The sequence below is a fragment of the Bombina bombina genome, chromosome 4 (assembly GCF_027579735.1).
Source record: "Bombina bombina isolate aBomBom1 chromosome 4, aBomBom1.pri, whole genome shotgun sequence".
Taxonomy (NCBI): Eukaryota; Metazoa; Chordata; class Amphibia; order Anura; family Bombinatoridae; genus Bombina; species Bombina bombina.
Window position 1 is genome coordinate 268,046,164 of NC_069502.1, and position 25,427 is coordinate 268,071,590.

The 25,427-nt window shown below is 33.1% G+C and overlaps 1 protein-coding gene across 5 annotated transcripts in view; it reads left to right on the forward strand.

Annotated features, from left to right (window-relative positions):
* Window positions 1-25,427, forward strand: part of PAX3 (paired box 3) — a 77,737-nt gene that overhangs the window by 12,924 nt on the left and 39,386 nt on the right. The window contains exon 5 of one of the 5 annotated variants that reach the window (XM_053709967.1): window positions 10,023-10,370. The exons of the other annotated variants lie outside the window; for them this stretch is intronic. Within the exon in view, the coding sequence (XP_053565942.1) occupies window positions 10,023-10,093 (71 nt within the window). The 3' untranslated portion in view covers window positions 10,094-10,370. Of the gene's footprint in view, window positions 1-10,022; window positions 10,371-25,427 lie in introns of those variants that run through there. 5 annotated transcript variants of the gene reach the window in all.

Here is a 25,427-nt window from a genome sequence, read left to right on the forward strand (position 1 = left end):
GATCTGTAAATCACATGCTGACATGGTTGAAGTGAATTCCTACTTGTAGATGTCACATCTCATCCTAACAGAATGGCAGACTATGAGCGAAGTGTGGAGAAACACTGCTGTATGCCAATACCAAGGCTTCTCCCAAGCTTACAGATATGGGCTTAACCCCTAGCCTGCCAGCATCCGGTGTCCATTACAATGATTTACTGATAAATAAGCAGTTATTGTACCATTATTACTATAATCACAGGTCACTAATGGCTGCCCCCCTTGTTGGTTCAACGGATGATCAGACCTCTCAGTGCATACACTATACTGTTCACATACACAGTATTAATAAAAAGTGATATGTTTTGTGGTTTTTTAAATTTGCATCTGACTTGCTGTTTAAGAGTTTTTAATTGGCTACTGTGCATGTGATGTGTGCCAATGTGTGTGTGTATATATATATATATATATATATACAATATATATGTGTGTATGTGTTAGTGTTTGCTCTCACACACAGAGACACAAGCACAAATACATACAACTTGTCTTTTGAAAAGAGTGTTGCTGTCATATTTTTGTTTATTTTTCAGTTGTCGGAATATTAAAGGGACAGTCTAGTCAAAAATAAACTTTTATGATTCAGATAGAGAATGTAATTTTAAACAATTTTCCAATTTACTTTTATCACTAATGTGGCTTTGTTTTCTTGGTATTCTTAATTGAAAGCTAAACCTAGGAGGTTCATATGCTAATTTCTAAGCTCTTGAAGGCCTTCTCTTCTCTCAGGGCATTTTGACAGTTTTCACCACTAGAGGGTGTTAGTTCATGTGTGTCATATAGATAACACTGTGCTCACGCACGTGGAGTTGCAGTGAGCCAGCCCTGATTGGCTGAAATGGAAGTCTGTCAAAACAACTCAAATAAGGGGGCAGTTTGCAGTGGCTTAGATACAAGGTAATGACAGAGGTAAAAAGTGTATTTATATAACTGTGTTGGTTATGCAAAACTAGGGAATGGGTAACAAAGGTATTATCTATCTTTTTAAACAATAAAAATTCTGGTGTAGACTGTCCCTTTAGCCAATTCTTTACTGAAATTCATTACAAAAGGTTGCATGACTAAGGTATTCCCACAGTAATTAGCATACAGCTATATAAGACAGCTAAGTGAATGCATAGGGTAAACTAATGGATAGTCTGTCTACAAATACCTACAGTGATATAGATTCAGGGAAAAAGTGGTTAATCGTGTGTCCCTACTGCTAAGAGGACAGTAAAAGGCAATTAAGTTGTTTTAATGCCTCATCTTAGAGGTTGCTTTACAGTTGTTTTACAACAAGGCATTAAAATGTGAAAAGGATGGTTTAAGTCTCCCTGGCCAAATATTGATTAAGTAGTTGTTTGTTGATGCTTTTGTCACCTCTCAAAGGGCCACTCTTGTGTTTCATGTGCTATTGTTATTGGTTCTTAATGGGATCAAAGAAGGATCATTTCCATTTCAATCTATATGACTTGGAAAAATCCTATTTGCCTTTTCAACCCTTGTGGATATGTGGCGGATGGTGTGTTTCCCTATAATTATATTCTCATTGCTCTTGCATACACCTTTAGTATCATGATGAGATTCTACCAAAATAACTATTTAGTTCCACTGCGCCCAGGATAGGAAGAAACTGCAGTAAACATTTAAAAATATGTTTTTTTTTTCTTATATTAAACTTGAATGGGCTGTAAAATTATACTCCAACTGGTAAACTATAGTGATGTTTTTCCACCATTGTATATCAGTAGAGCACAGTAATATATACTATGTTTTTGAACAATATGATCAGTTATACGCTAACTGGAAATATTGTATATCACTAATATTTTTATTTGAAGGACTATCCTGAAAACTGTGATCTACCAACTGACTTCTGTGTTGGAAAAAGTGAAATGTAGTTGATTAATTTTAGCCTTGTGCATTGAGTTGTCAAACATTAATCCAGCTATGGCCAACTTTAACTAAGTTCTCATTTGATTAGCTTAAACTGTTTTCAATTGGCTATAAATCAATTCATTTTCTCAATTTCAAATGACTTGAAACTTTTGAAACAAACATAAATTTAACTTAATAACCAGCACACATCTGAAACTCAAATATGTGAAGTCAATTAAAATACAATAACAGTCTATTATAAATACAAAAACAATAATAAATGTAAATGTAACATTATATTAAAGGGACACTGAACCCAAATTTTTTATTTCGTGATTCAGATAGAGCATGCCATTTTAAGCAACTTTCTAATTTACTTTTATTATCAATTTTTCTTTGTTCACTTGCTATCTTTATTTGAAAAGAAGGCATCTAAGCTTCTTTTTTGGTTCAGGACTCTAGACAGCACTTTTTTATTGGTGAATTAATTTATCCACCAATCAGCAAGAATAACCCAGGTTATTCACCAAAAATGGGCCGGCATCTAAACTTACATTCTTGCATTTCAAATAAAGATACCAAGAGAATGAAAGAAATTTAATAATAGGAGTAAATTAGAAAGTTGCTTAAAATTGCATGCTCTGTCTGAATCATGAAAGAAAAAACTTGAGTTCAGTGTCCCTTTAAATACAATAATATATATTTAATTTACTTAAATTTTGTACATTTATTTTTAAATGGCTTTTACCAAAATATGATTATTGTATTTTGAATACACTAATATTGTAATTTAAATCTGTGCATGTATTTAATTGTTAGAATGTAGCTACATAAATAGAAGGGGCATTTGTATTTTAATTATTTTTATTTTTATTTCTCTCTCGAAATTGTGTTAATAAAGATTAACACTTGCATTTGTTACATTTCTTGACACATGGTTTACTACAGTTCTTAAAAGGACAGCACACACAATTTTAAACAACTTTCCAATTTACCCCTATTATAAGATTTGCTTCATTCTCTTGGTATCCTGAAACTATCTGAACACATCTGGTGAACCAATAACAAGAGACATATATGTGCAGCCACCAATCAGCAGCTAGCTCCCAGTAGTGCCTTGCTACTACTTAGCCAACCTAGGTATGCTTTTTAACAAAGGATACTAAGTGACCAAAGTAAATTAGATACAAGTAAATTGGAACATTGTCTAAAATTACCTGCTCTATTCCAATTATGAAAGTTTAATTTTTAATTTACTGTCACTTAATAAAGTACTAACTTTTGCAAGATCCTAGATAAAGTTCATATAATTTGAAATCCCCAAGTTAGTTGCTTTGCTGATAACTATCTTGTTATGCTTCTTATAGTAGGTGGCAATTTTTTTTTTATACAAATTCAGCTGGAACCAACTGGGGCTGGACGGGTCAGATGTAAAGGATAACTTTGCAACCAATATTTGAGCATAGCCAATTTGGACATTATTTTTTACTCACTTAGCATAAGTAGGTTCACAGTTGGTGTATACTCACATGGCTGTGAACAAACACTATTGTGATTTTAGGTATGCTTATCTGTATGTATAATAGAGCCAGTGGCTATTATCCTACATTTCTAAATGCCATTAATTTGCTTTGTAAAGACTGAACTCCCACATATAAATTAAAATATAAAAACACATAAATATCAGCAATTCTCTTATTTTGGTATATGACATAGACTTGACGTTTATTCCATTTTAGCCTTTCTATGTTGATGGGCTTAACTTGTCTGACACAGGCTTGTCATTTAGACTCTTCTCCCACTCTACCCTTGAGGTGAACATTCCATACTCTCAGACTATGGGGCTACTTTGCGTCTTCCTCATAGTATGTGCTCTTGGCAATAGCACTAACAGCTTCAGGGGGAACAAATACATATGTGAAGTAAATTGTGATGTCTACTAGACATAGCAACTCAGCGGATCCCTTCATTGTAATAGTTATGTGCTTATTACTAACTATATTCATTGAAAAACAGGCTACCATATACATTAAACAAGTAAACACTTAAAGTGATCCATATTAAAGATGATACAAAAAGCAATATGTATTATATTACCTGCAATCCCTTGCCAGGGGGAATTGACAAATGCTTTGTGATTATGCAGGTGGTTTTTGGTCTATATGAGTCAACAACCAGAGGTCCTGAGGAATGACATGGACATGAACTCTTGTTATTAATTATAAAGGATTATCTGTACATCCTTTTTACATTCTTAACAAGGTGGAGATGTAAAACTTTTAATCTCTCTCTCTTTCAAACATTTGTGGGAAATTATTAGTAAATCTACAGCACAAACACCTCATTTAAGTGTTGTATGGCAAAGGTGGTAAGTGCTAGTTAATATATTTTCTATTTTCTGAGGTATAACATTTAAAGAGCTTTATCATTCCATTTCAAACATAAATATATATCATGTTTTGCCTGTATGTGGTTTAAAGTGTTTTTAATGGATTATTACATACTGAAAAGAGAATATTTTTGAGCAGATTATATAGAACACATTAGGAAGTTCATTTAGTTTTAAGATAAGGTCAAATATTGTTTCAAGGGAGGAGTGGACACACCATAAAAGAAGAAGAAATATAAGGGAGAACAATTATATTTAAACTGGGTTTTAAAGTTTATCTTATTTTTGTGGCTGAGGCACAAACTATTTTTTAGGAAATGTCATTTTTAAAGAGAGATTGTTTGTGTATTCATTTTACCTGTGTCTTTCATAGACCTAATGACTAACTCTTTATATGACATCTTTATAAAATAGAACATTTTTGCAGAAATAGTCAAGAGCAATAAGATCCATTAAGAATACTTTGGACAAAATAATTTACACACAGATTGTTTGTGACAAATTTCACTTATGTTTATGATAGACCTAATAACTAGTTATGTATGTATGTTCATAGGAAAATGTAATATTTTTTTCAGCTCCTATGAAGAGTTTTGATAGCTTAGGTGTAGAGTAACTCACATGTATTGCTTGTTTAGGTTCCATTAACATATTCAGTGCTTAGTAAATTAGTAGAGCCCTCTCCTGTTATAAACATCAATATTAGACTGATGTACTCACTGTTAAATTATTAAACTTGTCCTGCTAGATTAACCCTCAGGGTCTAAATGAATGTGTGTTTACAGTTTATTGAACAGTAGTTCAAACATACAACATATTAGTTTAAACATTTAAATAAAATTAATTGATGCAATTGAATTGTATTTAGAAATTATTGCCTACATTTTCACTAAATTTTATAGATTACATTTATTGTATCATGTGATATTAATTCTGTGTGATATAAGACTTGGTATGTTGTTTTAGTGATATTTGAGCATATCCACTACAGCAGTGTTTTTCAACCAGTGTGCCGGCCCGTGAGAGATCCTCAGGTGTGCCGCGGCAGACTGACAACAGTGCCGGGGTGTTTGTGAATGAATGTCAATATGTCATGTATAGTTTGTAGGAGGCATGGCCTGACAGCACAGTACAGTGTGTGTATATATATATATATACTGTATATATATCATGTATTAGGCTACAATGTGTGATTTTGTAAACTTTTGGGATGGTGGTGTGCCACAGGATTTTTTAATGTAAAAAAGTGTGCCACAGCAAAAAAAAAGGTTGCAAATCACTGCACTACAGTATATGTGGTGACATAACTAGGCTTCTTTGTTTGCTTTTGAAATATATTACAAAAGGTTACTTTATTTTCTGGAAAAGAAGCATTGGATACGAATCCTAAACATTTCAGTTAACCTAAGTTTCTTTAACATTTAAAACACCACAGTCAGTGCAATATATATATATACACATACAAAAAAAATTGCTTTATTGCATTGCGATCAGAGGGAGGTTTTATTTCTTGTTTGTCAGGTGTTTTTTTTTTAAGATTTTACCTTTGGATAATACCAGACTTTTTATAGTTAATCAAATGTAACTGATAAATTTATTAATATAAATCTTTATGTCACAGGTTGTAGCTACCTTGTCTTAAAACCTGTCTGCAAAGTTGGGTTGTATACTCATTAAATGTGTGATATTGATCAGAAGTCAAAATCATATTGTATGCAGCATTTGAGGAATGCAGAATACTGTATGTCATGTACATCAGGAAGAGAGAATGGTGCCTTGCATTCAGTACAGACATGGCTGCAATTAATTATGGAAGCTAAAGATAAAAACAGACAGCATAAATGCATTCTTTAAATAGCAGTAAAAGTAAAGTATCTTATTTTAAATTATGCTTGAAGTGACCAGTTTTTAAAACAGTAGTTTTTTTTCTTGGATGAAAAATAAATTATCTTAAAGGGCCACTGTACTGAAAAACATTCTGTTATCCTTATATATGAAACAGCATCTAAAAATGTTTATATATTTTTTTATATGAAAACAAGTGTGAAGTATTTTTTTTTTTTACATTTTACTTTAAAACTAATACAGCTGTATTAGTTGCATACTTTCTTCTAACGTTTATTGGCTAATAGGCACTTCAGCTAATGATAATTTGCTGATACAAACTTCCACTTAGTGCTCATTGGTTAATAGGTACATACCTATAAATCAGGTAGCATTAGCGGCAAGTGCACAGGTGATACTAGTATAATAATTTAAATTTACATTTAAACAGCTTTTACATTAAACTGTTTTAGACAAAAAAAAAAGCCTTTCATATGGATGACAGACAAGTTTTTAGTACGTGTCCATTTAAAGGGGCACTAAAGTCATAATTAGACATTTTAAGATTTAGACAGAGCATACAATTTTAAACACATTTCCAATTTACTTCTATTATTTCATTCACTTTCTTCTCTTGCTTTCCTTTGCTGAAAGGTTTATCTAGGTAAGCTCAGGAGCAACAAAAAACGTAGGTTCTTGTTGCTGATTGGTGGATGCATATATCTGCATATATATACTGATTGTCATTGGCTCACCCATGTGTTTAGTTAGAAACCAGCGTGCATTGCTGCTCCTTCAACAAATGATACCAAGAGAATGAAACAAATTTGATAATGGAAGTAAACTTTAAAGTTGTTTAAAATTGTATGTTCTACCTAAATTCTGAAAGAAGAAATTTGGGTTTCATGTCCCTTTAAAGGGACACTCAAGTCAAAATTAACCATTCATTATTCAGATAGAGCATGCAAATCTACTACTCATTTGAAGTTCAGAATAAGTGCTATTGCAAAATCTTGTTATCTTGCATTTGTTGATTATGCAAATCTACTGTGTTGACTGGTCCTTTAAGTCATTTACAATGCATGTAATTTACCGTTCTGTTCCTTATTTTGTGATGATGTTTACAAATAGGTTTGTTTACTGCTGCCACTCAAGCTCTGTGTTTGTGTATCAGAGATGAGGAGCAGAATAATTTGTTTTATTTGGAGCACCTGTGTCAATCCATAACACAAGCGCTTGAGTTTGCAAAAATTCTTCCATGAAAAGTTATCACAGGGTTATGATAACTGGTCTTGTAACAGGAGCCTCAGAGCAGCAAGTTGTGAGCTGCATGTACAGGAGTGTAAGACTTGTGCATGCTCTATGACAGTGTTTATCAACTGTGGTCCTAAAGTACCTCCAACAGGCCAGGTTTTCATTATAGCTGAACTAGAGCACAGGTGAAATAATCAGCTGATCAGTTACCATGGTTACAAACCTGCTCTTACCCAGCAGCTGATTATTTCACCTGTGCACTGGTTCAGCTATAATAAAAATCTGGTCTGTTAGGGGGACTTGAGGACAGCGGTCTAGAAACAATGCACTATGGGTTGTACGTGCATGTAGCAGTGCACCTATTTTGCCACAAACTTACATATATTGCAAAAAAAATTACTTCTGTTGTATATTTTAAATTCACTTTTATGACACAAGTCAAAATATTGATATCCCTAAAACACAGTCTGTTTGTGTCTCTTAAAGGGACATTCTAATGCTACAAATAACATGCTCTAATTTGTTAGAACATGCAATGTTTGTATTAGTGCCCCTTCCTAATTGTGTGTTTGATCAAAATCCTCTATAAAACAAATGATTTTCTAAAGAAACATCACCATTAAAGGGACATAAAACCCAACATTTTTCTTTCATGATTCAGAAAGAACATACAATTTTAAAGAACTTTCCGATTTACTTCTATTATCAAATGTTATTTGTTTTCTTGTTATCTTTTGCTGAAAAGCATGAATGTAAGCTCAGGAGTGTGCTTGTGTCTGCAGCACTATATAGCAGCAGTTTTGCAAGAATGTTATACATTAACAAGGGCACTAGATGGCAGCACTATTACCTGTCATGTAGTGCTTCAGGCATGTGCACACTACCTAACCAGATATCCCTTCAACAAAGAATAACAGAAGATCTAAGCAAATTTGATAATATAAGTAAATTGAAACTATTTAAAAATTGTATTCTCTATCTGAATCATGAAGAAAAAAAAATGGTTTTCATTTCCTTTAAAGTATATGGCTATCTTTTTTTTTTTTAAAGATTGCGATTCAGCACGTGTGTAACTTCCAAGGCATTTAACACATATCTAAAGTTACGCTTGGATGCTGCAAATTTTCAGCTGCTGAGACCAGTGAGCCAATTAGGAGTGGTATAAACAGCAGCTGCCAATCACAGGCTGTGTGCTGCTCAGGAGATGTTCCCAAGTACTGTGTCTATCTGCATCAGAACAAGGCTCAATTGGAGCCTATGGAAGTGCGCTCTCACAAAGCTTCCATGCAATGCGAACACAAGGTCACATTCGCATTGCGCTTTACTTGTAATACTAGCGCAGATTTGCTTGTGCCGGTATTACTGTGTGAAGAGCAAATATCGCGCTTGCGAAATCGCAATTGTGTGCTCCACTCTAAATCTAGCCCTTTGTTTTTTGAATCCACAACAAATTAAAATGGGTTGAGCTTGCAAGAAAATCTGATCTTCTTACTTTATTGCTTTCTGTAAACACAAATGCTTTCTTATCATATTTTTTTCTGCATATTATAGCTCAACACTTAGAAAGAACAATTTAAAATTAACATTTATTACTTATCGTTCCCATTGGGAGCGTAATTTCTTCTGCTGGCTATGTTTACATTTTTATACATTTTTTTATACATTTTTATACATTTTGTATACAATTTTATAGTCAATACTTAAGTATTGAAATTGTCAGTATAGGCAGGGGTGGAACCAGCTATCTCACACGACAAAGTAAAGGTAAAGGAGTCATTTGTAAACAATTTAATGCACTCAAGTAGGCAAAATGGATAATTAAGAACAAATTAAAGGGGGTAATATTTTACAGCCCACTGTTCCTTTTTATGACTGTAGTTTGACAACCCTATCTAAGATAATAACTATTATTTATTAAGAGCTGTAAAGAACATGGCTGGCCTAATCTGTCACACTATCTTATCTACATTATGTCACCATCATTATTAGCACTAACGTCGTCATTTACATTGACCCATGTTTATTCATTTTAAAACTTTGCCGTCTTATTAATGTTGACTTTGTAGAGGTGATGCCCATTTAATAAAATTGCAGAGTTTAGTGCTATGTAATGCCCCACTTTGTTTACTGGCAATTTAATAATAGGAAAAGAAAACAACACTGGAAGCTTGGCATCTCATTATTAATTTCCTTGTAGATAATGATTTAAAGAGTAAACTAGTTGGATAATCCTAATGAGCTCCAAGGAGTGTTGCTGCCATTCTCAATTAGCACTAATGAATTCTTATTGAAGTTTCTCTGCCTTTGGTGATATTTATAATTATAAGCGTGTTAAGGTGACTAGATTTTTTTTAAAGTCTATTACAAGGTGACAAAGAATTTATTACTTTCCTGTAAACAACTAGGCATTTTGTGTTATAATTATTCTAATGGTATAGAAAACACATTATTATTATTATTATTATTATTAATAATAATGATAATAATAATGCATTCTCTATACCATTAGAATAATTTTGAGATTCTACATTGAGGACTCTTATTATTTTGGATTTTAAATATCACTAGCAGTTGAAATGGTAAAATGTGTCAGATTATGATTATAAAGTTCTTTTTCTCATCATGAAGCGCTATGACATTAGCTTTTATATTGCAGAGTACAATGAAGAATACATTTGCATAGATCTGAATGTGAGTCCCTGCTATCGGGAATCCACCTTTACATGATATGATCAAGAGGACAGATGGGCTTGTGAGCTTACATTCTAAAGGAGTGCAAGTTTTTAAAAAAATTAGCTCTTTGAAGCTTACTGCAAAAGCCTTGGGACTGAACTATGATTACTGAAACTTCCTTACTAAACTTGCTGCTAGGCCACATGGACATATTAAGATCTTTAGTTGAACTGTTGGATATTTAATTTAGTTAAAGTAACTGTACCTCATAGCCAATGTCATTTAGTATTTTTCTCAGTTTGATGAACTACATAGAAATACCAGGGCCTATCTTAATGTACAAAGGTGTAGCCATCATTTTCGCCATGAAAAATATATTTCTGTGCATATGCACTAGGAAACGTACCCTTAAAGTTCCTTACAGCTTGTGTGAGACACTGTCATAGGTATGTACAGTGTATGTGTAAAATATTTATTTTTTTGGATGAATATTAATCAAGGCTTTTAACCTGTTAGCCTGCAAACACTACGTAGCTTGTATTAAAGGGATATGAAATCCAAATAGTTTATTTTGTAATTCAGATAGAACATGCAATTTTAAGCAAATTTCTAATTTACTCCTATTATCAAATGGAAAAAAGGAAGCAGGAATGTAAGCTTAGGAGCTGGCCTAAATGTAGCCACCAATCAGCAAGCACTACCCAGGGTTCTGAACCAAAAATGGGCCAGCTCCTAAGCTTACATTCCTGATTTTTCAAATACAAATACAAAGAAAATAATAGGAGAAAATTAGAAAGTTGCTTAAAATTGCATGCTCTATCTGAATTATTAAAGAAAAAAAACTTGGGTTTCATATCCCTTTAATATTTAAAACTACCATATTTTTAATTATTATTATTTTCTTTTTTTATTTATATATATATAAATGGAAAATCAAACATTTTATAGAAATATAACTGGGTGATCAGATGAAATAGTGTACTGGTATGCTAAGACTAGTGTGCAGTTCTGCACTGGTGATTACAGAATCAATAAATGGATCTATTCTTAGTAATGTGTGTATACAGTGTGCGACACTGAACCCAAATTTTTTCTTTTGTGATTCAGATAGAGCATGCAATTTTAGGCAACTTTCTTATTTACTCCTATTATCAAATTGTCTTTGTTCTCTTGGTATCTTTATTTGAAAGGCAATAATGTAAGTTTAGATGCCGGCCAATTTTTGATGAACAACCTGGGTTGTTCTTGCTGATTGTGGATCAATTCACCCACTAATAAACATGTGCTATCCAGTGTCCTGAACAAAAAAAATAGCGTAGATGCCTTCTTTTTCAAATAAAGATAGCAAGAGAACGAAGAAAAATTGATAATAGGAGTAAATTAGAAAGTTGCTTAAAATTGCATGCACAAAAGAAAAAATGTGGGCTCAGTGTCCCTTTAAAGAAACTCAAGTTAATAATCTGCAAATCTCAAATTAAAAGGACATTCCAGACAAAATTGGAATCCATTTAGATGCATTTCAGTTTTGAACAGAAGCATTTTTGTAATTTACATGTATTAGCAAAAATGTTCCTAATAAAATATATCACTGTGTATTTAAATATGCACCGTGCACCAGCATTTTAAACACAGCACTTGCTCAGAGAGCCTAAGGTGCTTGTACCATCTGGTAACGACTCAATTTGTTATTTGCTGATATGATACACGCCCCATTGGCTCTCTGTGCTGCTGCTGTATTTAAAATGCTGTGGCACTGAGAATATCTAGCTATGCTTCACATGCACGTGCAAATAAATATATTAACACTAAAATAGTGATTGTCAATGCATTTATATTGCAAATATGTTTTTATTAAAAGATGTAATTAATCTGAGTGCATTTACATTTTGACCGGAATATACCTTTAATTTATTGGATTATGTTTAGCAAATTGACAATCCAATAGTAACAGACTTGCAAGGGGTTTGTCAGATGAATTTCCTATTTAAAGTCAGGGACTCCAGGTTGCATACAACGTACCTGCTATCTAGATATATTTAGTACTTAAAACCTAATTATAGCAAGCCTCAGGTGTAAAACGCTTAGAAACAGATATTTGTGTCAAATTGGAATGTATTAACTATAGCAGTCATTTACTGATGATATGCATTCTAATTTGACACAAATATTTTATACCTCTCACAGCCTTCATTTTAAGGCCAACCAACTACAGTTTAATAGTAGTGGCTCTGCCTTAAAATGACATGTTGGCAATTAGTGGCATTTTTTATAAATCAGACCTGCAGTCTTTCTAAAAACAAAACGAAGCAAAGCAATCTCACATTGTGTATACTTGATAAAAAGTTAATATACATAAACAAGCAATCAGATTTAAGCTTGAACTGGTCAAACTTGTTAGTTTTAAAACTTGCGTAAAGTTTGCTCAATTTAAAAAAAATAGTTGATTTTGTTTCACAAAGTTTGAATTAAACACAAAATGAAGTAGCAAATTCAGTTTACTTCAGTCAACTGTCTCTTGCTTAAAAGTTGTTTATATGGCTTTTATAGGATAGATCTCTATGTGTTCTTCCAGTATAATGATTTTTAGTGTGCATGGTCTGCTTGTGTGCGGAACAACATACAATATGACCACCACATTAATAATTCATACAATATGCTACTCATATAAGAAAAGAAAGAAAAAATACAATAATTAAGGGGATCCAGTTTGCATGAGAATATGTGCATATTTGGTACACATAATTTTCTTAACAACGTAATCTAAATTTTTTATTTAAAGGGATATTAAACACTTTGATATGGTAATATAAAATAATAAATTATATATACATATATATATATATATATATATATATATACATATATATATATATATGTGTGTGTGTATGATAACCTCTGCAATATACTTTCATTGTTTATTTTGTCCCCCTTTCCTGTAATTCCATTCTAAAATTGTGATCTTTTTAGTTCCTGTTAGAAATAGAAGTGCAGAACACTGTTATATTCCACACAGCCATTGGCTACCCACTCTAGTAACCTATTTATAACTGTCCCTAATTGGCCAAGCAGTGAAAGTAACCTAACAACATGGCAGCGCACATTGCTTTACAGACACTAAAAGTTTACAAATATTTTGTCAGTATTTAAAAAACTAATGAAACTAAAAAATACATTTACATGTTATTCTAAGACTAATCTTTTCTTTGACTGCATCATTCTAGCTAGCATTTATTTAGTGTTTAATGTCCCTTTAATGTTTTATACTATACATATTGTACATGTTTTTGGTTTTCCCAGCACTAACCAGAGAATTCTTTTTTCCAAGTAGATTTGCCAGTCTACTTGTCTGGATTAAAACACAAAAGACTGAGGAATTAATAAAATATGCACACACAAAAGCAAAACCACATGTCTTAAGTTAAAAAAGCTCAAACTGGGCTGATATTTGAGTGTAGTTTCCATTCTAAAATTGTATAAAACCTAGAAAAATAAAAAAACAACGTATGGCATCTTAGTCATTGACCCAATGTTTTCTGGAGGCACTGCAGAGAATCGCAGGCTGTACATCCCATTGCAGCAATGAAATAGTTAGAGAAAAAGGAATTTGCTGGATGCAAACATACCATCTCTACAATTAAATCCCTACACCCTGATTAAAAGAAAGATCTTTTTGTGTTTGTCTAGTTTAAAGGAAATGTAGGAAAATCATTTCTGACACAAACCATTCATAGTGGCTCAGAAGGAAAAAACTAAACAATACATGTAGCTGGTTAGAATATATTCAAATAAGCTACTTTTGGAAGAATTTATTCTATGACAGCAAGTTTTGTTTAAAATGCAGTCTATGTAAAGCTCAGATAACAGTGGCTCAGCTATACTAATTATTTTATGCTTATATAAAAATGCAAATATAAGAAATAATCAGAACAATATTTGGAAATGATGATTACATTAAATACATATGATGTTTCTGTATATTGTAGCTAACTAAACCAAATAAAGGGAATATCAACACATTTCTTTGTTAAAAAAAAAAAAAAAATATCAACATGGTATTAATAGATATTTGGCCACTAAAAGATGTCTGTAGGTCTAAAAGTATATGTCCTTGAATGTGCTTTACTCATCTGTTTTATGTAGTGCTTGTTTAATGCAAAGCAAATAGTGCAATTAATCTGAAGAAAACCATTAATCCCATAGCAATGTTAGGAAAGAGTTTGGGCCTACACGGAGTGCAGAATTATTAGGCAAATGAGTATTTTGACCACATCATCCTCTTTATGCATGTTGTCTTACTCCAAGCTGTATAGGCTCGAAAGCCTACTACCAATTAAGCATATTAGGTGATGTGCATCTCTGTAATGAGAAGGGGTGTGGTCTAATGACATCAACACCCTATATCAGGTGTGCATAATTATTAGGCAACTTCCTTTCCTTTGGCAAAATGGGTCAAAAGAAGGACTTGACAGGCTCAGAAAAGTCAAAAATAGTGAGATATCTTGCAGAGGGATGCAGCACTCTTAAAATTGCAAAGCTTCTGAAGCGTGATCATCAAACAATCAAGCGTTTCATTCAAAATAGTCAACAGGGTCGCAAGAAGCGTGTGGAAAAACCAAGGCGCAAAATAACTGCCCATGAACTGAGAAAAGTCAAGCGTGCAGCTGCCAAGATGCCACTTGCCACCAGTTTGGCCATATTTCAGAGCTGCAACATCACTGGAGTGCCCAAAAGCACAAGGTGTGCAATACTCAAGACATGGCCAAGGTAAGAAAGGCTGAAAGACGACCACCACTGAACAAGACACACAAGCTGAAACGTCAAGACTGGGCCAAGAAATATCTCAAGACTGATTTTTCTAAGGTTTTATGGACTGATGAAATGAGAGTGAGTCTTGATAGGCCAGATGGATGGGCCCGTGGCTGGATTGGTAAAGGGCAGAGAGCTCCAGTCCGACTCAGACGCCAGCAAGGTGGAGGTGGAGTACTGGTTTGGGCTGGTATCATCAAAGATGAGCTTGTGGGGCCTTTTCGGGTTGAGGATGGAGTCAAGCTCAACTCCCAGTCCTACTGCCAGTTTCTGGAAGACACCTTCTTCAAGCAGTGGTACAGGAAGAAGTCTGCATCCTTCAAGAAAAACATGATTTTCATGCAGGACAATGCTCCATCACACGCGTCCAAGTACTACAAAGCGTGGCTGGCAAGAAAGGGTATAAAAGAAGAAAATCTAATGACATGGCCTCCTTGTTCACCTGATCTGAACCCCATTGAGAACCTGTAGTCCATCATCAAATGTGAGATTTACAAGGAGGGAAAACAGTACACCTCTCTGAACAGTGTCTGGGAGGCTGTGGTTGCTGCTGCACGCAATGTTGATGGTGAACAGATCAAAACACTGACAGAATGCATGGATGGCAGGCTTTTGAGTGTCCTTGCAAAGAAAGGTGGCTATATTGGTCACTGATTTGTTTTTGTTTTGTTTTTGAATGTCAGAAATGTATATTTGTGAATGTTGAGATGTTATATTGGTTTCACTGGTAAAAATAAATAATTGAAATGAGTATATATTTGTTTTTTGTTAAGTTGCCTAATAATTATGCACAGTAATAGTCACCTGCACACACAGATATCCCCCTAAAATAGCTATAACTAAAAACAAACTAAAAACTACTTCCAAAACTATTCAGCTTTGATATTAATGAGTTTTTTGGGTTCATTGAGAACATGGTTGTTGTTCAATAATAAAATTAATCCTCAAAAATACAACTTGCCTAATAATTCTGCACTCCCTGTATGTATGTGGCTATATGTCTGCACTGTGGGCCACAGTCTGTGGCTAATTATGGCAAGTTGTTTGCTGGTGATCCACTTTTAGCTTTTCTTAGATTCATTGTATACTACCAAACCCTAATAATTTTTGTTGTTACATGGCACACCATTGGTTACATAAAATTAGATCTGCCAATACATTTGTATTTTACTGGTGAGAGTGGCATTTTTGTGGTTGGAGACTACAAATATAAATATATATAAAAATATATATATAAATATAAAATTAAAGACCATTGCAATTGAATGTGTACATCAATGCTAATACTTCCAGGGCTAGATCAAGTTCCAGTGGCAACATTAACAACTGGGTTTCACAATAAATGTATCTTTTACATTTTTTAAAAGGTTTTGTGATTACCAACAGTTGTCAAATTGCCATAAAAATCATAATCTTAATTGGGCCATGTATGTCCTTTAGCCCATATATTTAATTGATCCTTTTTTTTAAGCCTCTGCAGACTGCCCCCTTGTCTCAGTGCTTTTTTACAGACTTGCATTTCAGCCAATTAGAGCAATTAGAGCAAACTCATTCATTACTCCATGGGTGTGAGCACAATTTTTATCTATATGGCACACATAAACTAGTCTTTGCTGTGAAAAGAGCTAATAAAATGCACTGCCTTCAAGGGCTTAGAAATCAGCCTATGAGGCTACCAACGTTTAGCTTTCAACAAAGAATACCAAGAGAACAAAGCAAATTTGATGATAACAGTATACTAAGTGCCCTATCTCAATCATGAAAGTTTAATTTTGACTTTACTGTCCCTTAAAAAAATAAATTAAAAAAAACATGTTTTCATTTAGAGTAACTCTGCATGCATAGCAGCAATCACAGTGCATATTGTGACTATAATTGTTTTGCATTTCCTGAGTAATAGTAAGAAATACTTGGAACCTTACCACCTATCAAATTCTCTCTATATTTCAAGACTAGCACCACAGGCTGCAAGACTTAAAGGACCAGTCAACACTGTAGATTTGCATAATCAACAAATGCAAGATAACAAAACAATGCAATAGCACTTAGTCTGAACTTCAAATGAGTAGTAGATTTTTTTTCTGACAATTTTAAAAGTTATGTCTTTTTCCACTCCCCCTGTACCATGTGACAGCCATCAGCCAATCACAAATGCATACACGTACCATGTGACAGCAATCAGCCATTCACAAATGCATACACACTTATTCTTGCACATGCTCAGTAGGAGCTGGTGACTCAAAAAGTTTAAATATAAAAAGACTGTTCACATTTTGGTAATGGAAGTAAATTAGAAAGTTGTTTAAAATTGCATGCTCTATCTGAATAATGAAAGTTTAATTTTGATTGAGTGTCCCTTTAATTCGTTGAAATAAAAGTTTTTTTTTTCTCTATTTACTTTTAAATAACATCATATGGCAGTATTGCTAAGGTTATAGTAAAGGGTGCGTGCAACCCAAGTTAAATGATTCATTTTATGGTAATTCTAGCATTAGAATTTGGTCTAGATCTTAGTTGCTTGATATCATTGTGTAATTATTTTAGAATTCTGTATAAGAGTGCATGTTTGTGCACGTGTAACTAATACAGAACTCCCCTAATGTTAGTTTTTGCCAGTGTGAGAAACAAGATCTTAAGTTTGATTAAAGAAATTTAAAGAACAGAATTGTCTCAAAAATCTGAAACAAAAATCAGTATTACTTGAAGAAGTGGATCCTCTTATTAACAGTTTTTGTTGTCCTTCGATGGAAGCTCTAATTATTTTACAAATAACAAATTTGAGTCATTTTCAAATACATTTGTCAATTTGTCACCATTTCTCTGCTTACGAAACTATTGCAAGTGTGGGGCAAAAATGTCCAGTGCTCTAACTTTACTTTCTTGAGATTATGGCTGGTTGAATTGAGACAAAAGAGATACTTGTAGTTCTCTCCTGGCAAAGGGTTATGGAAGCTTAGTTCTTATTTGTAAATAAGTAAACAATCTGCATATCATGATGAAGTCAATATTTGTCTTCACAATAACTTAGCAAGTGGTATCAGGACTTCACTCGACAAACTATAAAATGATTTTTGTTCAATATACAATGCTTTAAATGCAATTGTAAAAAAAGTGATGCAAAAGCTACTCATTTTGTACCGAAGTTTACAAAAATGTAGAAACAAAGTATAATTAAAGCACTGCTTATACTGCAAGATGAAAATACTGCAAGTTTATGATTCAAATCATTAAACATATGTAATTAAATCATGCTCATCTAACTGTATATTAAAAAATGTTTGCTTTTTATTGTTTATGTTTATAGTTTTTATTGTTTACTATAAAACGAATGCTAGAGTACATAAACTTCCAAAATAAAGTAAATAAATAATTAGAAGTCTTTAAAATTGATAAAGCTATTCCAGAAATAATATTCCTCAAAAGGAAGAATTTAATATGCTCTCATAATATTAGGAGATAAATAAAACATCCTTTATTGAACCTGCTAGAGCTCAAGAGTGTAAAAAAATCACTGTAATATCTTGAGAACTGTAGAGAAGTAAACATTGAAAACTTGAAGGTAATGGTAGAAAAAATCTGAAGGAAATAACTGGATAAGGAAAAACAGAGAGCAGACAAGTGGTATGGAGAAGAAGTGAGCATATGCGCATTGATTTGTACTTATTAAATAACAAAAGTCTGCTTCTTTATCATGTTATAATTCAGTTAATAAAAATTAGCTACAATAACAGCCTCAGTTTAAAAACCTCTCAGACTGCAGGATTTGCTTTCACAATGGACATGAATACTGTTCAGAAATACAAACAGTCAAAGGATAACTTTAGGTCTGAAAGGGAAACCTGGAGTGGCTAATTGAATAAGCCTGGGTCTTCTTAATATGTCATGGTGAGTGCAGTCAACGTATCATAATTAGGCTTACAGAGAGCCATTCCAACAATCTGCTTCTATTCTTCCTGAACCATTGTCCACAGCTCGGCAAATAGCCAGAGGACAAAGGGGATTCAAGTGCTGACAAAACATGAAAGAGGGGAAAGATTTAGCTGCTTTTATCAAAGAAACTGAGAAGGACTTTGTTTGTGTAAATAACGTAGAGTAACTGGACGGCCTTGCATTTAAGCAATGCTGTTTTCATTACAATTAATTCTTGACATGCTGGAAGATGTCCAAAGGATGGAGTTCTACCACAATTTTCATTTGCAAATTAAAAACAGTTGGCCAAATGAAAGGCCCTATCATGAAGATTTAACCCCTTCATTAGTAGGTTTCAATTTTTTTGGCACACTGGGCTACTACCACAGCATATGCTACTAATAAAACCATAATACACAATGACATCTGATGGGTTGTTAAAGGAAAACCCAACTCCTGTGCAGCACACTTGATCATCAAGCCTAAATAAGATGAGAGAAAAAAAATCCATAACTCTTTAAATTATTATTATATCTTATAAATATCCAAAATGTTCATCAGTGTTTCTACAAGAGGAAAGGGGTTACATGAGATTTTGACAAAAGCAACGACTGAAATAAGGATATGACAAATTCTGCAATGATTGGCCATCTAAAACATAAATGTTCTATATATAAGGAAATCCACAAGACAGAAGGCCTTGAAAGTCTACAGATGTATGTTAGTAAGTTTACCGGCTCAAGACTAAAAGTTTACAGACTAGACAGAAGGGTTAGCAAGCATAAAGAATAAGATGGGTTTATGAACTTAATAGACAGAGGGATTTGGGTCGTTTACACGATGAAGACAGAATCGGTTATGAGTTTCCAGTCTAGAAAAAAAGGGTAGTGAGATTATAGATGAGGGATGGAAACTTTTGGGAGTTTACCAATTAAATGAAGGAATATCTGAATACTTGAGTAATCAGCAGAAAATGATGGAGGAGTGAAAGTCAATTTGTAATATTCAAATGAAGGAAAGAATGATCATTTGAATATTTTATTGTTAAGATTTGAATATAACATTCAAAAGCTGATTCAATTGAAGCATATGAAAATACTCATGTTAAAATTTGAATATTTAAATGTTACATTTAATATAGAGGAAAGTCAAATGTTGACTGGTTTCAAAACATTGAACATTTGTTTTCAATTAATTCAGCATTTGTCAATTTATATTTGCTAAATATCCACTCCGACAGATAATGTGTATGGTTTCTGACTGTGTTAGTATCATTCATATATATATATATATATATATATATATATATATATATATATATATATATAGTCACATATCTACTTATTGCATATCTGCTGTAGAATCAATTAAAACTACCCAAGCTGACAGTCCTACATGTTCATAGAAAACCTGGACTGCAAATAAGTTGAAGGCATTTATGTTTTTAGATTTTATTTTGATCATAACACATTAAATCAACTTTCAATATCAGACTCTACTTATTATTAGAAAAGTTTCTGTTAAAGTCTGGTTATTTTTGTCACCTGACTTGGGAATTGTATTTATATATTTAAACATAATTATACATGCATAAAATAATGACATTCACCATAAGCTGATTCCCTAGTGTAGTTTGCAGATCGGAGACAAAGCAATGGGGCATTTCATGGCACTTGAAGATAAACTTTATAGCAGATGAACTGTCTTATAGAGGAATAAAGTCAGCAGAAATAAAACAGGTGTTCATCATGCAAATGAGTAAATTATACCTACTTTATGCCACCAATATCCATTGTATGAGAAATTATATGGAAACAAATATGAAGCATTGGCTAACACAAGTACCTATGTCATTGTTTTTATGTTATGTTATAAGCATATCTTCACCTAGGCTATAAACTCCAACAAAAGTGGTGTTGGGAACTGTTTCTGTATTAGCATGTTTCCTTATATAGTAGCATTCATAGTTATTGTTTAGAGATGTGGAATATGCTATGGTTATTTAAAGTAAAATTCTAATGATAATGCTTATAAATAGAAAGGCTATCACATGTTTACCATTTTTATTGTAAACTTAATAATTGTTGAGATGAATATTCCTTTTTTCCTTGGTACACATTATGTTATGCCCTTTATTGCCCTTTTAAAGTAAGCTAATATGTTTTTTTATGGAATATTTCTTTTATGCTACAGAATAAATGTGTTTGTATAATACAGAAGAAAAAATTAAATAAAAAAAAAGAGAAAATACATTGATGAGAATAATTATAACCCTCTTTAAGGCAAACATATGGTATTTTTGATTTTTTTTAAGCATTATCCTTGCAACTAAAAACTTGAGTATACAAAGGTCGTCTTTCAGGCTGAACTTCCATTCATTGTATTCTGCACAGACTATTGAGGGAAGAACGCTGTGCATTTTTATGACTGTTTAATGCACTTCCAAAGTCAAATAAGCATTATTTGGTTGAATAAAACATGTCTGTATTTTTATAGCTGGGGCACTGAAGGATTTAAGATTAGCGCAGTGGAATCTTGTCTTTTAAAATTGGATTAACAATACACCAGCCTGCTTCTTATTGAATCCATTTTTAGCTGCATTTTGCAGCTCTACTTGCATTAAAACTGCCCATCATAGTTGATAGCAAAACATTTATTTACTAGACTTTCAAGCTACATCAAACAGATACAATGAAAATGCAATGAAAATGCACTCGTTTTTAGACTGAATAGGGCCCTTTTGCATCAGATAAAAGCTTATTCAGCCAGAAACCTTGTCTGTATTGTTACATTTAGCTCTGAAGTTGAGCGAGTCGATAGATTTCCCTAGCATTCTTTTTCTTTTTTTTCTCCTCTGAGAAATTTAAAGGGACAGTAAAGTCAAAATGTAACTTTCATGGTTCTGATAGAACATACAATTTTAAACAACTTTTCAATTTACTTTTGTTATCAAATTTGCTTCATTCTCTTGGTATCTTTTATTGAAGAGTCAAGCTAGGTAGGCTCATAAGAGCTCAGGAGTGTGCACGTGTCTTTAGTACTCTGTGGCAGCAGTGTTTTGCAACATTATTTGTAGCTTTGTTATATAATGTTGCAAAACACTGATGCCAGAGAGTACTAAAGACACGTGCACACTCTTGAGCTCTTATGAGCCTACCTAGTTTTACTCTTCAATAAAAGTTACCAAGAGAACAAAGGAAATTTGATAACAGAAGTAAATTGGAAAGTTGTTTAAAATTGCATGTTCTATCAGAATGATGAGTTTAATTTTGACTTTTATTGTCCCTTTAAATAGTTACCTATTAATTATTTAATTATTTAAAATAATCAAAAAAGTTAATACAAAAGTTAGAAAAATCAAAACTCCTTCATCCTCATTATCTTTGCTTCTTAAATTGACAGTCTACACCAGAAGTTTTAATGTTTTAAAGGATAGATACTCCGTTTATTACCCATTCCCCAGTTTTGCATAGCCAACAGTGTTATATTAATATACATTTTACCTCTGTGATTACCTTGCATCTTAGCCTCTTCTGACAGCCCCCTGATCACATGACTTTTTAGTTATTATCTATTGACTTCAGGGGTCAAGTCGAGTGGGAACGCATGGGAACAGAGTTTCTGCACTATTTTTGCAGGAGGAACTAAGTTCTCTCTGGACAGAGAACAGAAATGCTTCAGTAAACATGGCGGCTGCTTGTGGGAGGAGCTGGAGCACAGTCTTTTTAGAGGGATAGTGAGATCCTCTAGTAATGGGCAGTAACACTTCCTACAATACACTAAATGCAAGCCTGTCAGCGGTCCTGCTGTGTGAGCACCCTGCACTGTGTGTAGCACATGGTGCTTACATTTCTGTGTAGCTTGCTCTGGGGTTATTTAGCTCCCCGCAGCACAAATAGGATAATTGCACCTTAAGTGGGTGAGATTCTTTGACAGAGGAGAATACTCAGATCCAAGGGCAACCATTCAACACTTCACTGGATTTAATTTGCTTTCATTAATCAAAGTTTATGGATTATATACAAATAAATACAGTGTGTGTGTATATGTGTACATGTATGTGTGTATATATATATATATATATATATATATATATATATATATATATATAACAATATTAATTGTGAGGGGGTGAAAGTCTTGGTGAGTTCCCACACTTTTTTTGGAGGACTTCACCCCCGATTGACTTGCATTTTAGCCAATTAGTGCAGTGTCTGCCACAAGTCACTGCGTTAGCACCATGTTATCTATATGGTTCACATGAACTAGCACTCCCCTGTTGTGAAAAGCAAATAAAAATCATGTGATAAGAGGCTGTCATTTAGAGAGGTATATTAATAAAACATTGAGCAAAGCTGGGGAATGGGTAGTAAAGGCGTTATCTATTTTATTGTTGACTATCCTTTAATGTAAGCTCTCCACATAAAGCTGTGGACTTCAGCAACTGTTACAAAGCAATATGCCAACCAGTTTAATGTTCCAAGATGTTTCCAATATGAAAGAAACAATAAGGATAGTGAATAGTTACAGGCGACATGCACATCAACATCTATTTGAAGTTGCAATGTGTTTTTAGAATATTAAATAAAAATATCAAGTACTGACTAAGTTTATCATTCTCTCTCTTGATAAGTTATCACTCTTTTAAATACATATATTAATACAAATGAAAATGACTATTATTTTTAAGCCTACATTTATTACCTGTGTTAAAACTATATTAAAGCTCCATTACAAAGCAGTGAAGGCTGTTTCTTGTGCTTTCTTTCCACTGCTATCCACAAGTACAGTACCTGACTTCTTTCTGCTCTGGATTAGCTTTGAGAACATAGATGCCAGTGAGAAGCACAAAGAGAATCTTAAAAAGTTTATATATCTTAGTGTGTTTAAATCATATGTTCTGCAGCTGTAAACTACTGTAAGTGTATTGAATCTACACAACATGCTCAATATTTTGAACCTACCGTATATACATATATTAAAAAAACATCTATGGATACAATTATTTTATTTATTTATTTATATTTACATTTGGGAATGATATAGACAATCATTATATTTTTGCTGGGTGCAGGGAAGATGGTCATATTTTTTTTTTACAAGAGGATGGTAATACTACTGAACCACATTCATTACCCTTTCTTCCATCAATAAGGCCTTGGATAAAACAATAAACATGTTTCCTACTCTGTAATAGTTTTATATACAGTACCTTTTTATCTTTGCCATGTATGTTGCTTTAACACCCTGTTTTGTATATATTCACAAAAGGTGAAAAGTGAAATCATTTAGTAGTGTAAGAGGACAAAAGTCTTTTGACAAGAGATAAACATTGAATAATAATATCAAAATTAAAGAAAAGTGGGGGTTGGCTTATTTACACTTTTGTATTTATTATTTACTTAAAGGGATAGGAAAGTCAAAATTAAACTTGAATGATTCAGATAGAGCAGATCATTTTAAGACACTTTTAAATTCACTTCTATTTTCAAATGTCCTTTGTTCTCTTAGTATCCCTTGTTAAAAAATGAATATGCATATATCATACACTAGTGGGAGCTGCTGCTAATTGGTGCCTGCACACATTTGTCTCTTGTGATTGACTAAATATATATTTTCAGCTTCCTGGCAGTAGTGCAATGCTGTCCCTTAAGCAATGGATAACAAGAGAATGAAGAAAATTTGATATTAAAATTTAATTGGAAAGTTGTTTAAAATTGTATGTTCTATTCTATCTTAATCATAAAAGAACATTTTTGGGTTTACTATCCCTTTAAGGAAAGTGTTGGGAATTCTTAAAACCTTGGTATTGCTACATGAGTCATATGGATAACTGACTAATTGCAGTACATGTTCAACAATAATGAAGTTTGCTTAGCCTTTCACCCTCCTAAAGTTGATAAACTGAGTACATTACAGGGACTTAAAAGGTAACAATAAACACCTTGACATTTTAATACGTATAATGTTTAGTTATTTGAAATGTACCTTAGTATTAATTTTGCCCCCTTTGCATATAATTTAGCTCTGAAATGTGTGGATTTTAATATTTGCAGAGCTGGAAATTAACACTTAAGACTGACCCTGCTACATATCTGTCCTAATTAATTTTAGCAGGGAGAAACTGCAAAACAATGCACTTTATATGTAGATATCAACCATGGTCATACTTGTCTGTAGACTAAAGCTGGGTTTTGCTCATTCAAATAGGGCAAGTGATGGGTTAAGTTTTGCTGTAGAAAAACAATTGCTGCAAACAAGAGATTCATTTTCTTTACAAATGTTCTGACTTTACTAATGTGATATTCTAAAGCAAGAAAACAGGAATTTCTTGTAATTAAATCAAATTTTGCTAACAGTTTTTTAAATCATTTATTTTGAATACATATGTTTTGCAATGAATTGCTTAGATCCTGAATGTACTATGCATATAAACAGTCCCTTAAAAGAGGAATTAAATCTTGCAATTATATAACAGTACAGCAAATGCAGCAAGCACCCAAACATGTGCCAGGCAAACCCTCAGCAGAAAACCCTCCAGGGTCCCAGAACACACCTAGCTGTGTCTGCAGTCAGCACACCCAGCTAAGGTTTCACATTAGTTACTGTTTTGGGAACAAAAATAAATTTTCTGTATTTAGACATTCATTTTTGTCCATTTCTCTAATTGTAT